General features: G+C 35.4%; 1 protein-coding gene across 1 annotated transcript; it reads left to right on the top strand.

Moving 5' to 3' along the window:
- The first annotated feature begins 3,044 nt into the window (after positions 1–3,044).
- Positions 3,045–13,998, top strand: LOC126758945 (uncharacterized). Its single transcript, XM_050473436.1, has 4 exons — positions 3,045–3,561; positions 11,079–11,221; positions 12,352–12,490; positions 13,102–13,998. Exons 1-4 carry the CDS (start codon positions 3,320–3,322, stop codon positions 13,376–13,378), a joined length of 801 nt encoding a protein of 266 aa, XP_050329393.1. The 5' UTR covers positions 3,045–3,319; the 3' UTR covers positions 13,379–13,998.
- The last annotated feature ends 1,662 nt before the right edge of the window (positions 13,999–15,660 follow it).

Here is a 15,660-nt window from a genome sequence, read left to right as displayed (position 1 = left end):
CCGCGGCCAACATTTGAAAAAGATACTCCTCAAAAAATAAGTACCAAATAATGATCTTTCGAATGATAATAAACTTTCGCCATCAGATTTTAAGTGTATGGTGGAGTGTACCTCGAAATGGATCATTCTTTATTAGGACAACGCCAAGCCACACACGTGGAAAGCGACACATTAGAAGCTTGATTGTGAGATTCTTATGCAATCTTCAAGCAAGTAGTAATCACTTGATACCAGGTCCGGACTATAACCTGGTATCAAGTGATTACTACTTGCTCTTGTCTATGGCGGTGAAAAATTCGCCTCAAGAGAATCTTGAGAAAATCAACTGGACCAGTTTCCTAGTAGGGATGAGGGTTTCTACGACATATAATGAAATCCCAACAAGTCAACGACAAAAACATTATAGCTATTAGAAATAAAATCTTCAATTTAATGTCAAAATAATAGATTTATTTTTAATCGACCTTTTTCAATTTGTTCCGCCGCTCCATCCACGCAATGTCCACATGCGTTCATGAAAGTTCATTTCAAAGTTCATGCGCATTTTGAACTTAAAAACCTTTGATGCCCAATTGAGTCGTTATTGTCTGGCAACCCGTAAGTTTTCATGCCTTTCTTCATTGTATGTAGTAGGCAATTCTCTTCGGGCTATGTGCTATGATGGGCTACTTTAGCCAAGCTAAAGAGCTTGAAAAGGGTTGCACAAGTACGCTTTTTCTATTAATTGAGTCAACAAAGTGCACACACACAAGTCAAACCAATATTGGAAGAGTAAAAATAAGCTAAAACGAGGAATATTATGAGGGAAATTTAAATTTCTATATTTCTATTCTGTGTTCTAACATTTTTTTTATTAGAGAGCTTAAATCATTTATTAGTTTAGAAATTTGTAATTAATTTCCTAAAAACAAATATTTAATGAGGAGCTCTCTCTCTAGTTACACCGTTGTGGTATATACCAACTAAGTATATATAGTACTGAAACTATATATGTATGTATGGTCATTTGTAGTCGATGCAAATCTGCGGTCCGCTACGATTTTCGGATTTTCTGACTTTCTCTTTAGTTATTTTTTTTTCCTTTTTGAGGCGATAAGTCACCATGACAGTTTAGTACGCATATTTACTCTCTTGTTTCCCATTGACAATGTGTCCTCCAGCTGCCTTCTCGGCTGTCCGTTGGCGTTGTCGGCTATTTGCGGTGCTGCGCTGCTGCTGTTGCTTTTAATTATGTTGCTTAACGGGCAGCCTCATCCTCTCTGCTGAAGGACAAAAAGGCGCGCACTGTGGGCAAAGGAAATAAGGAATTTTAAAGACTTTTAATGGAAGCGTTTGCAATAAAATAAAAGAAAATAAAATAAAATAAAATAAAATAAAATAAATTTAATTTAATTTAAATAAAATAAAATTCAAATAAAATTAGATGAAATAAAAAATTAATAAATTAATTAACGAAATTAAATTAATTTTAAATTAAAAACTTAAATTTAAATTAAATTAAATTTGGGCAAAGGAAAGAACTTTTAAGCCTTTTAATGGAAGCGTTTGCAATAAAATAAGATAAAATAAAATAAAATAAATTTAACTTAATTACAAATGAAATGTAAATTAAAAATGAAAATAAATTAAATAAATTAAATTAATTTAAGTTAAGTTGAATTAAATTAAATTAAATAAAATTAAAATGAATTAAATCAAATAAAATTGAATTAAATTAATTGAAATTAAGTTAAATTAAATTATATTAAATTAAATCACATCAAGTAAAATTTAAATAAATTAAATTAAGTTAAATTAAATTAAATTAAAATGAATTAAATCAAATAAAATTGAATTAAATTAATTGAAATGAAATGAAAATAAATTAAATCAAATTAAACTAAGTTAAATTAAATCAAATTAAATTAATTCAAATTAAGTTAAATTAAATTAAATTAATTCAAATTAAGTTAAATTAAAATAAATTAAATCAAATTAAATTAAATTAAATTAAATTAATTCAAATTAACTTAAATTAAATGAAATTAAATTAAATTGAATTAAATTAAATTAAATTGAATTAAAACAAAAGTTGGGAAGTCATCAATTTTCCACGAATTTTCATTTAAGAATCAAATTCGTATTGAGATCACTGTGCAAAGCTTGGAAATTCTGTTCAGGCTAATTACTTAAAAACGATGCCATAATTACAGACGTATTATACCAGCTAAACAACAAAGAACTGCAAGTGATTACCTTTCTGTGAATTTGCCGTTTTTGAGAATGAAAGCGCTTAATTACAGAGTGCATAGGAATTATGGCTTTTTGGCGCGCACTTTAGCTAAATTAAAGATAAGCGAACTTGAGCAGTTAGTTGGTTTTTTCGTCGCGATTTTATGGCGATTTGTTATTAATACCGAGCAGAACAAGTGATTAATCAGTAATTACTCATATTGTAAAATATCCTCCGTGAACTTTATTTTATGGATTAACAAGTTTTATTCATATTTTTACTACATCGATCTGAGAAATAATCCAAAACAACGCAAACAATAGGAAAAGAAGAAAGCAGCTTTCCATTGTTATGGAAAAACTATTTTCTTCTCCGCTTTTACTGCAAAAGTTTTGTAATTGTCCTTAAAAATAACTTCGTTCTTTAAACCGTTACGCAAAAAGAAGCGTAAAGCATAAAATATTATAATTGACCTTGATGTGGGAAGCATAGCGAAATCAACAATTGGTACGGATACCTTGACTGTGCGTCTTCTACAACCAGTTTCTATCCACCGCCGCTTTGCATTCGCCTGCGATAGCAAATCACGCGCCAAACGACACAATAACCTTGTCTCCTTTTTGTTGAGTTGTTGAAGATAACAGGTGGCACGTAACGAGGATAATAAAGGCACGTGCGTGCGGTGGTGCTGCGGCTGCGTGAAAGCTCAGCCGGCTTTTGAAGCTTTTTCGTCGAAAACAACTGTTGATGATATCGTAACTGTAAGCACGCTGTTAACACGTTGCCATATAAAAGGCCGAGCAGTTTTGATAAAGCAACAGTAACGGTTCGTACGCGTGACCGCGTTTATACAAAAGTGGTGAAAGATCCTAGTGTGGTGAAAGCGATAAGCGCCAAATAAAGTTGTGTAAAAGAGTATAAAAAAATTTAGAAAATTTAAGAATCAAAGGTCAAAAAAAACAAAAATTAAAAATACTCAAATATGCACATGTTATTATATATCATAACAGTAAAAAACAATTAAAGAATTACATATTAACGGTATTTTAAGTGCGTTGACTTGAAGCGCTCGTTGATTACAAAATTTTGCCGCGTCGTGAGTACAAGATGTTCGCATTACTGCTACTGTTGATTCCCCTGGTGTCATCGGTGAATTCGCAGAATGACACCGAATCACGTCTGGCGGCTTCCCTCAAGAGCAGCGACACCGCAGCCGGCGCCGAGAGTAAATGCGGCGACACTCAACGCATGGTCGACGAGTGCTTTAAGGATCTGCCGCCACATTTAATGGAATTTCTGCAGACCACAAAGATTGCCAACAACGAACGCGAAATCGCATCCAAGTGCCTGTAAGTGAACCAGTGGGAGTTCATGTGATTTTTGAGAATGCTCTTACCACAGTTATTTACACACAATTGCCTCTGTACTGATTTACTATGTGAGGTTAAGTGGCGTGGTGTTTGTTTATTTTCGGTGTGTTCGCCACTTTTGAACGCTTTTGCGGTTTTCACACCAAATCAAATATTCGAAATTTTCTGCGAGCGCCGTCTGGTCGATGGGTAATGACATTTTGCGGCCTTTGATGGCGGCGTTCGAAAGTGATTGGCAAAATGTCCTTAATGCGTAAAGTGAAATGTGGCATTCGAAATGTGGTCGCAGCAAATTTAATCTATAACTGTGCATGAGAAATAGGTTATATAATTGAAAATTCAAGCTTTTTATTTTGTCAGCAGTTAGTTAGTGCTCACTTTGCAGTTAAGGATAGCGTTTGAGTGCAATTACACCAAAATTAAGTTATCCTTAAGGTTTGAGATAAGGCAAAGAAGGCGGTTGGATTAAGAAAAACAAGTTTATGAAAAATAAAATTTTAACTTTTTAGTCACAATATTGGACGAATATGCCAATATCGGAAATAAAGTTTAAATTTTGTTTTTAATCCAAATTTTGGCATTAACGATTGAAAATATTTTTTATACCCTGAACAGGGTATACTAAGTTTGTCACGTAGTTTGTAACACCCAGAAGGAAGCGTCGGAGACCATATAAAGTATATACATATATAAATGATCAGTAAGTTGAGCTGAGTCGATTTAGCCATGTCCGTCTGTTTGTCTGTCTGTATATATACGAACTACTCCCTCAGTTTTTAAGATATCGTTTTGAAATTTTGAAAACGTAATTTTCTCTTCAAGAAGCTGCTCATTTATCGGAACTGCTGATATCGGACCACTATAACATATAGCTGCCATACAAACTGAACGATCGGAATCAAGTACTTGTATGGAAAACTTTCACATTTTACAATGTATCTTCACAAAAGTTGGCACAGGTTATTTTCTAAGGCAACAATGTATTCTCCTGAAAAATTGTTCAGATCAGATTACTATAGCATATAGCTTCCAAGCAAACCGGACACATAGTTACTAAAAGAAATGCACCTGTGAAGAGTATATTACCTTCGTTGCAACCGAAGTTAACGTTTTTTCTTGTTTTTTTATATATTTAATTATGTGTGTTTGCTGACCAGTGCTCCAGAGTATTGAAGAAGACGGTTATGTAAATACTCCACTTTAAGATAGTAGAAGACGAAGTACGCAAACGTGAAAAAATGTTAATTCTGATATAATTTCTACTTCTAATTTAATTTTCTTAAATTTAATCATAAGCTTGTGATAAAATTTTTCTTTCAAACCGGTTTTTGGGGTTCGAACTTGAAAATAAAAATTTGGTTTATTGAATTATTTTTTTTTTTAATTTTATTTAATGTTAATTCCATTATATTTTTAATGCATTGTTTGCCACCCTTGTTGCGAGAAAACTCTTAGCACTCGTTCTTCTTCTTCTTTATTGGCGAATACACCACTAACGCGGTTATAGCCGAGTTTACAACAGCGCGCGAGTCGTTCTTCTTCTACTGCTCTTTCTGCTTACAGGTACATAATTCCGATCTCGAACTAAATTTCTAAGCATGAAAAATATTTTTAAACCATTTATTGGGTATTTTAAAATATGTAGAAATGTTCATTTTTTTAACTTTGAACTTCATTTGGCTCCCGGCAGACAATGCCATTCTTTCGTCTTCTATAAATTCTTATACATAAGCCAACAACAACAAAAGAGTAATTAGAGTAGCTAAAGGAGATAAAGGAGATAAACCAAAATTCGAGAAGCACTCGACTAAGCAACCGTTAAGTTCCCTGCACTCTGTGTTTTTCCTTGACATGCAATTACACACACAATATTGTAAATTCTTGTACTCACTTACGAGTAATTATATACTCTGTAAAAAGCAGTTGTTTTGGGCAATAAGTATGCAAGATAAATTAAATACTTAAGTTTAAGATTTCAAAGACTCGCACGATTTAAATTTTCTTAATTTAACCGTGGCTCAAGTTACGGAGGCATAGAAGTAAATTGAATGAACTTCTTAGATAGGCTGCATTAGTAAGTTTGGTTGTACAAGCTGCGTTCCAAAGTAAACAGGACTTAAAAAAACAGAACAAATGGTTTTTTCGGCAAAACCAATTTATTTTATACAAAATAGTCTCCTTCTGCTTCAATGCAGCTTTTTGCACGTTCCAAAAGCATGTCGAACGAGTGTTTTAGCTCGTTGTCCCCTATGGCCGCCAGTAAGCCGGTGCAAGCCTTTTGAATGGCCTCTACGTCTACATAACGCTTTCCTTTCATGGGCAAATGCATTTTTCCGAAAAGGAAGAAATCGCACTGTGCCATATCAGGTGAATACGGGGAGTGGTTAATGGTTAAAATGTAATTTTTGGTTAAATAATCGGTCACAAGCGTCGACGGATGAGTCCTTCGAATGTTAGATTCTGAGCAATTTTTGGTCGTCAGTCAATTTGTGCGGAACAAACCGTGCACACACCTTTCGTAAGCCCAAATGTTTGGTCAAAATGCGATAAATCGATGTTTTGGAGATGTTTAATTCTATTTCCATGAATTTCAATGATGATTTCGGCTGATTTTTGATGAATTCACGCACAGTTTCGATGGAATTTCCGGTGATCACGCATTTTGATTGGACCACATGTTGATCGTCATTTATGTCCTCACGACCACTTTGAAAACGTTGAAACCACTCGTGCACTCTGCTACGGGATAGGCAATCATCGCCAGTAACTTGTTTTATCAATTGAAGTGATTCGGTATAAGTTTTACCAATTTTTAAACAAAATTTAATGTTGGCTCTTTGTTCGAAGCTCATTTTTGCACCGATAACACAAACATACTGACACTTAGAACGCAATAACTTCACTTTCAATCGATGAAATCATGAAATTATTACTAGATAATCGATAAAGATAGCAGATTCTAAAGCATCAGTCGACATATAGATGGCGCCACCAGGAGGCGTTAGATTCAAAAATTCCTGATTACTTTGGAACCCCCCTTTTTTTGTTTTTTATTTTATAGTAGGAAGAAGCATCGAAAGCCGGAGTGCGTGACTTTAAACCGCTAAGCCTAACCTACTCCCATCTCATGTCTTTCCCACGGGACCACTGGACAAAGTATTACTTTATGGGAGGAAAAAAAACGTTTAAGTCTCCTCTATTGCACGGACTGACTGACGCCTAATCTGTTCTAAATATCACAATTTTGTCATAATTAGATTTGCCGCTCTGCTGACAGCTTTCCACTTTACAGAGGACTGTCAAATTTTCCACCGTGATACTACCTCCTAGGGTTGGTTTTCAACTTTCCCTTATACCCGGACAATAACACGTGTTCAGAGAAACTCTGTACACGTCGGACAGTATGTATGCTTCCCCATGTTGTCTACCTATCCACGAATGTATGTCCGAAATCAGCACTTATCACGCGTATTGCTTAAAGCCTATGCACTGTGTTAATTGGTCTAGTATATGATTTTATTTCTAGCGCCTGTATCCATTTTGGAGTGAGTATTGTGTACGTTAAGAGGTTTTTGGTGAAGGTCATACCTGAGAGATGTGCGAAGAAATCTTTTTCATCAAATAGCATTAATGATCTGGAAAGTCTAAAACTTCGTAAAAGTCGTTACTAATTCCAAAGGCGGAGAAGGTTGAAGTAGTTGGCTATTCCAAAAGCTTAAACGACCAAAATTTCTTCCGTTGAAATATGTGTACACATTGCCATATATTTATCGTATACTTCTCTAGCAACAAATTTTAACTAACACTTTGTTGGTAAATATACTTTGGCAACTGGCATTTTGGGTATCATATAGTTATCACTTTCGTTATTGTTTGCTAGTGTCCATTATTCTTGTTGTCACAAGAGGAGATCTTATTACAAAGCAATTAGTTGTGCTTCGGCACGCAGGTTTGGGTATGTGTGCGTGTGTGTGCATGAAAGTATAGAAGAGCCTTCGGTTTGTTTTCGTTTTGCGCTAAAACACAAAGTTTGCACCATTGTCCTTCATGTCAATTAAATATTTAACGACTATTTCAGTACTTTATGGCTCTAACCAGATAATATTAGTTTCACTTTGTAAACACAAATACGCAGTTTGATACAAATTGCTGAAATAAATCATTTTTAATCGTATTGTTTTATAATTTAGTAATTTAAATTTTACTTTTTTGCTGTCTTGGCTATACTATTTCATTATATGGTTCATGGAGAAAGGTTGCGATAACTTTGAAACCATGTATTTGCAGACAAAGTTGGTTCAAAAAGTTTTGGTTGCCATAGTCTTTGAACAATATCTAAATCTAAAAATAAAACTCAAATGTGAAGTGCACAAACGCTAATCAATGATTACACAAAAGAAACTCTATTACAATAGGAATTAATGATATCTTTCTGAAATTTGTCCAACTGTCAGTATGACGATGTCTGATGTTTTCAGTACGATTCACTCGATAATGAGGTCTTTAAAAGTGAACTTTTCCTCTTTTATAATTTTTCTATACTGCTCTTGCGTTTCAGTTTTATATTATTTCAGTTTGTGCGCAAAAAGTACAGTGAAGCCTCGTTAAAAAAAAAGTTTGATAAAAGCAAAAACTGATTGAATGGAACTATTGTTCACTTAAAGCTTAATCTTATTGTTGTGAAGCAAATGCGGGCATTGAAATATGTTGGCACACGTTGGCAGTTGAAATTCTGTTAACAAAAGCTGCTGTTTGAATCTGATAAATGCCGTTCAGCAACTTCCACGAACGAACTTTTCCTTTAGTAAATACTTTTAATGGGAAATCAATATTTAAAAATTAAAATTGCATATTTTTCTGTGGAAAACAAAAGCTCAAAACAAAGGAAATTATTTTTTTTCTCCAAAGAACGGGTATGCAGGTACAATTTTCAATAGCCTTTTCTTGGCAGATCACGAGTGAGTCGTATCAAGCTGTCCTGCTATTTTTGTTTAGTATTGTTTGGCATTTTATCATGAAAAGACTTACACCTGAAAAACGTTTCCAATTCGTTCAACTTTTATACAAAAATTCACGTTCTGTAAAGAATGTGTTTCGCACAACTTATAGTCAACATAATTGGCCTACTGAGCATGCTATTCGCAACACCAGCACCCATATAGAGACCCAGCATTTTTTATTGGACCGTAGTGAAAAAAATATTGCTGCCGTAGTTGAGTGTGTACACGAAGACCGTGGAGAGTCGATTTGGTGCCGTTCGCAACAACACAGAGTGAGGTGCGGAACGACTTGGCGCATTTTACGTCGAGATCTTCAATTGAAAGCGTAAAAAATATAGCTTGTGCAAGAACTGAATCTTCCCAAGAGGCATCGCTTCGGTCCATATACTCCTAAAAAGTTCCAAGAAGATCCGTCGTTTTCGAGTCAAATTTTGTTCATGATGAGGGTCATTTATGCGTCAATAGGTATGTAAACAAGCTGAATTAGGACGAAGAGCAACGCTAAGAGACTAAAGAGCTGCCATTTCATACAGAAACAAGTAAGGAAGGGCTAAGTTCGAGTGTCACCGAACATTTTATACTCTCGCATGATAAAGTGATAATCGAGATTTCATTATCCGTCATTTACATATTTTTTTATTTTGTTGTCAAATTAATTAGATTAGATCAATCTGTGTACTTTGAGTATTGAACTGTATTTTCATTTCCTAATGTACTATACATATATATATTATACAGAGAAGGCATCAGATGGAATTCAAAATAGCGTTATATTGGAAGAAGGCGTGGTTGTGAACCGATTTCACCCATATCTCGTACATACCATCAGGGTGTTAAGAAAATATTATGTACCGAATTTCATTGAAATCGGTTGAGTAGTTCCTGAGATATGGTTTTTGGTCCATAAGTGGGCGACGCCAAGCCCATTTTCAATTAAAAAAAAAGCCTGGGTGCAGCTTCTTCTGCCATTTCTTCCGTAAAATTTAGTGTTTCTGACGTTTTTTGTTAGTCGGTTAACGCACTTTTTGTGATTTTCAACCTAACCTTTGTATGGGAGGTGGGCGTGGTTATTATCCGATTTCTTCGAAAAATTACGTCCAAATATGCCCCTCCCTAATGCGATCCTTTTTGCTAAATTTCACTTTAATATCTTTATATATGGCTTAGTTATGACACTTTATAGGTTTTCGGTTTTCGCCATTTTGTGGGCGTGGCAGTGGGCCGATTTTGCCCATCTTCGAACTTGACCTTCTTATGGAGCCAAGAAATACGTGTACCAAGTTTCATCACGATATCTCAACTTTTACTCAAGGTACAGCTTGCACGGACGGACGACGGCAGACGGACGGACGGACAGACAGACATCCGGATTTCAACTCTACTCGTCACCCTGATCACTTTGGTATATATAATCCTATATCTGACTCTTTTAGTTTTAGGACTTACAAACAACCGTTATGTGAACAAAACTATAATACTCTCCTTAGCAACTTTGTTGCGAGAGTATAAAAATAACGGTTTGGTGTGGTTTGTTGGCTGGTAGAATCATTGGTCTATATTTCTTCAAAAATGATGCCGGTGAGAACGTAACCGTCAATGGCGACGTTATCGCCCCGTTATAACCGACGATTTGATGCCTGAAATTGAATCTCGTGATCTCTGCGACATTTGGTTTCAATAAGACGGCACCACTTCGCACACATTGCATCAAGCAATGGATTTATTGAGAGAACAATTAGGTGAACAGATAATTTTTCATTTTGGGCTGGTCGGTTGGCCATGAAGATTGATTGATATCACACCGTTTGACTTATTCCTGTGGGGATATGTAAAGTCTAAAGTCTATGCGGACAATCTCAGTAATCGAAAATTGGTCTCAACGGATGGACAATCTAAAACGTAGCAGCGCTCAACATTCGAACGAGATGCAAATTGTTTATTTTAAATGCAAAATTTCGCTGTGCAAACTAATTAGAGCATGAAACAATAACAAAATGTCCTCTTATATTCTAATAAAATTATGAGCTGATGTTAATTTGTGTGCATATTGGCAGTTAATAAAACGAATTTTTGCATTTTTGTTATTTTTGTTGCACGCTTGAAAGGTTTCTCACACAAGTTCGAACAATTTTCGGGATTTGTAGGCACGTGTCAAGCCAGACATTTGTAAGCGAACATTTTATCAAAATATATGATACAAGTGTTTATTAACTAACAACTGGAAAAGCCTAAAAGTAATTGACAAAATTCGAAATTATTTAAAAATCGTGTGTCATGAGATTTTTTTCGAAGGAGATAATTTAATTAATTGTTTAAAAGGCTTTTGAATCTTCAAAAAAAATTTAAAAGAGGAATGAAAGTGAGAAGTTAAAGGATTTTGCGGTAGTGGCATACAACCGATACGTAATATTGATATATATATAATTATTATAATTATATTATATAGTCTAATGCATGTGATTTCGCATTAACGATTTTTATTTTTATTTTTTGCAGTGTTTTCAACAAGGGCATGAGATGCTTCGACGACTACACGGCTCACTGTTTAACCAACAAAACACTCAATCTCTTCAAGAATAATGTGGAAGGAGCACGCAGATTTTTCAATCGCTTCTGCAGTGATCGGGAATTTCAAAAGGGTGGGTTTACATGCACAAAAAATTATTTATACTCGAAATCTAAGCAACAACAAGATGCCAATAATAAAAATATTTATATTTTATCTTATTTAATCTGTTTCACCGTGAAATATCTACTATATGTAGTCTAATTAGTGGTCACACTATGCCAATTTCTTAAGAATTATTTCTTAATAATTAGCCAATGTATAGCGATTGTGTTAACTCTAGAGTCAAATTATTTAAAATAATAATATTAATTTTACACTTTTGCTTTCTATTTGCCCGTGTTTGATCTTTGCTAGTTGCAAGAGTATAAAATGTTCGAACTTAGCCCTTACTTACTTGTTATTTACGTATTTCCTATCCTATTCTCTACATACATTGCACTATATTTGCTTATAGCATTTTTAAAGTAAACACAATTTTCATCTAATTATAGTATTTACGATCACTCTAAACTCGAAACTCTAAATTTATTTATTAAATTTGCCTTATTTGCCATTGTTTTATTCACTTTGAACTCTCTGTTAAACAGAAAAAAGCTTAAAATCCATTACCGTAATCAAATACCTCAAAAATATAATAAAGTGCAAATAAAGTTGTCTTAATGTCATGAAAATAGTTTGCCTTTCAACTTTGATAAACTTCGAAATTCCATGACACACTGTGTAAACAAGTTACTCATACGCTCTGCGCACACGCACATGTGCTGAAAGTTACTCATACGCCATGTGTTCATGCTTGATGTAATATGTTTACAGTTCAAAAGTGAAAGTGACACTTTTTACTTTATACGCAAAACTTTCTTAAAAGTTTAACACACGCATACACACACAGTTTATAACGGTTCTAAAATGTCGGTTTAAGCATGTTAGGGTAGTCTTGTGGCAATTTAGTGCGTCAGCGCTTCAAGCAGCGTAAAAATGTTTGAAAGTGGAAACACATAAATAGCGGTAACTCAACGTTACCGCGTTAACGTATTCTGACAATAATTTTCTAGATTGACAGGCCACCCTAATGTGCTGACATTTGGCCTGAATGCGTGTGGTACGCGATTGGCCAGAACTTTTTGCTTATGTTTATTTAGTTAATTTTGTTCGAAGTTGAAACATTCAAGCACATTAATGGCATGCTATACAAATTTGCAGATTATTTACAGCACAAGGACTGCTTCGGCTATATACAGGACGACTGGATGCGTTGCACGCGCAATTTTCAGGAAATACTCACCGAGGAGCTGCATGGCGAGCAAACGAATGTCACCAATAAATTTATGGAATTTTGCTGGTAGGTAGCTGTGCACTGCTTATAAGTACTCTTAAGTTTCTTTTAGTAGTTTTTAACTGCACCGTTGTATGGGGAATGAGCGGGTTTATAATACGATTTCATCCATTTTCACGCTGCCAGTAAGAGTTCTTATAATATTTGCGCCAGGCGAATTTGGTTGTTGTAGCTTAAGTGGTTTAGCAGACATGTATATTCAGCTTGTTGGAGGGTGGGATTACGCCTGTTTCTTCAAAATATATAGCTTAGGTGAATTACTGAGATTAGCTGAGGTTACTAGGCCTACAATGAGTTTTTAGATCAGGTTATTCACAACCCCTGTCTGTAGTTTCTAGTCATTACCATCATTCCAAAGATTATACAGCACAATCTTGAATCAGAGCTGAATGTTCGAAGACTTTACACCAAAATATGGAATCAAGGCTAATATTTTGAGACACATTACATTACATCTAGATTATCACAAAAATGTGTACTTTATTAGCAGTCTTAATTGGAAAACACACGCCAATTATTGCCGTAAAGCAGTCAGTGCATGCTTGCTTAATTGAAAGTTGTAACTTGAAGCGAAAGTCGAAATCCTTTAATCCTCCTCACACTCTTATCTCTTGCAGTGCACGCTACGCCTACGAAAATTGCATCTACAACAGCGCACGCTACAAATGCTACAAGAATTCGGCCAAATTTGCACGTGACACAGCCAAAATGCTCTCGGACGAAAAACACTTCACCAATTGTCGCGAATATGAGAATGTGCTGTGCAGCGTGGGCCACCCGAGATCCCTCTACGGCGGCGGCACCAACGCCCTATTTGGCTGGACCCAGCTGCTGTTGGTCTGGCTACCTGCTGTGCTGCTGACAAGAGCGAGCGTCGGCCGACGACGAGCGTAAATAAATCAATGACAAGCTGATTTTTAGCCTTCAGTACACATTCATACATATATGCGTGTACATGTGTGTGCCTAGTCATATGTGTGTGTTGTGTAGTTGGGTGTGTGGCAAGAATGTGTCGTTTGTGTAGAACAATAATTGGCCATTGCTCGTGTGCATTTACCACGACCTCGCAGCAGCGGAGCGCTTATTGACCATCACAGCGTGTGTGTGTGTGCACGCATGTATGTTTGTGTGTACGTGTAGGGGTGTATGTGCGCTGGCAAAGGCATTTTAAATGGGTCAGCGCAAGTACATGGCATCAAAGAGCTTATATGTATGTACTCCGTAATTGTCAATTTATTTAGCGAGTAAAGTGAAAATGTTGTGCGAGGATACACTCAAGTAGCTGTTGTTTCGATGTGTCACTCTGTGTGTGTGTAGGCTAAACTATTGTCCATGTTGCCGTTTTAAGAATTTTAAGCGCAACGATATCTCTCCAAATAAAAACTAATGTTGACTATTAAACAAGTTTTGAAAGCGCTATTAACTAAGATCTCTGTTAAATAAATATATTTGTAAGAATAACTGTAATTTAGATGTGAATTAGAATAAAAAATATAAGAAATAACTAAAAATAATGGAGTACGTGTTTAAATTTGTCGGATTGCTTGGATAATAACTCGTGAGTATATGCATTTGGATTGGAGTACTTTTAATGTATGTAAAATGTACATCAAATTTTATATAATACAGGGTGCGTTCCAAAGTAAACAGGACTTTTTGAATCTAGCGCCCCCTGGTGGCGCCATCTATATGTCGACTGGTGCGTTAGAATCTGCTATCTTTATCGATTATTCAGTGAGAATTTCATGATTTCATCGATTGAAAGTGAAGTTATTGCGCTTTAAGTGTTAGTATGTTTGTCTTATCGGTGCGAAAATCAGCTGCGAACAAAGAGCCAACATTAAATTTTGTTTTAAAATTGGTAAAACTTGTACCGAAACGTTTCAATTGATAAAACAAGTTTATGGCGATGATTGCCTATCCCGTAGCAGAGTGCACGAGTGCTTTCAACGTTTTCAAAGTGGTCGTGAGGACATAAATGACGATCAACATGTGGGCCAATCAAAATCCGTGATCACCGGAAATTCCATCGAAATTGTGCATGAATTCATCAAAAATCAGCCGAAATCGTCATTGAAATTCATAGAAATGGAATTGAACATCTCCAAAACATCGATTTATCGCATTTTGATCGAACATTTGGGCTTACGAAAGGTGTGTGCACGGTTTGTTCCGCACAAATTGACTGACGACCAAAAATTGCTCAGAATCTAATATCCGAAGGACGATTATTTGACCAAAAATCACATTTTAACCGTTAACCACTCCTCGTATTCACCTGATATTTGCCCATGAAAGGAAAGCAGTATGCAGACGTAGAGGCCATTCAAAAGGCTTGCACCGGCATACTGGCGGCCATACCGGCCAACGAGCCAAAACACTCGTTCGACATGCTTTTGGACCGTGCAAAAAGCTGTATTGAAGCAGAAGGAGACTATTTTGAATAAAATAAATTGATTTTGCTGAAAAAACCATTTGTTCTGTTTTTTGTTTTTAAAGTCCTGTTTACTTTGGAATGCACCTTGTATATATATAACTTTTTATAGTAGGTGGACGCATCAAAAGTCGGAGGTCGGAACTTTAATCTGCTAAAGCTAACCTACTGCCAACTGTTGTACCTCCGACGTTACCATGGGAGAGAAAAATAAATTTAAGTCTCTTCTATTGTGCGGACTGACTCACGCCCAATCTTTTGCAAGTTTCTTTGTTTTTTCAAATTTAGCTGTGGTCAATATTTCATGTTCAGTGAGCGAACAAAGGTGCTTCGGCAACTTCGTTTCGTGGCTTAGCGTATGAGTTAATACGTGTATGTATGTCAATGTTTGTAAATATGGAGTCCTCGCTGATAAGTTTTCAAATGAGATTCCAGTTGCTGATGTTCAATTCTTACGATGGAAATGCAGAAGCCATAAAATAAAGCTGCGATTGGGTAAACCTCTTCATTGATCGGTAGAGTTCAACTTGAATATAATAAGTACGTGCAATTTGTTTGTCCGGGGTAAGCTTGAAACTACTGAACCGGATTTTAGTAAAATTTAGCACAAAGTACATAGTTTGATCCAACTTAGAATATAGGATAGTTTATAGTTCGATTATGTTAAAAGTCCATAGAATTCATACTTAAAAAAATATATATATTTTTTAATATATTCAAAATTAAGAAAAACAAGAAAAAA

This window comes from Bactrocera neohumeralis, chromosome 2, assembly GCF_024586455.1.
Source record: "Bactrocera neohumeralis isolate Rockhampton chromosome 2, APGP_CSIRO_Bneo_wtdbg2-racon-allhic-juicebox.fasta_v2, whole genome shotgun sequence".
NCBI classification, from domain to species: Eukaryota; Metazoa; Arthropoda; class Insecta; order Diptera; family Tephritidae; genus Bactrocera; species Bactrocera neohumeralis.
The sequence above is the reverse complement of the archived record's forward strand: the minus strand, read 5'-3'. Positions and strand labels throughout refer to the sequence as shown.

Coding starts and splice junctions, on each gene's coding strand:
- LOC126758945 (XM_050473436.1), top strand. CDS start 3,320: ATGTTCGCATTACTGCTACTGTTGATTCCCCTGGTGTCATCGGTGAAT. Junction 3,562..11,078: donor GAAATCGCATCCAAGTGCCT/GTAAGTGAACCA, acceptor TATTTTTTGCAG/TGTTTTCAACAAGGGCATGA. Junction 11,222..12,351: donor TGATCGGGAATTTCAAAAGG/GTGGGTTTACAT, acceptor ACAAATTTGCAG/ATTATTTACAGCACAAGGAC.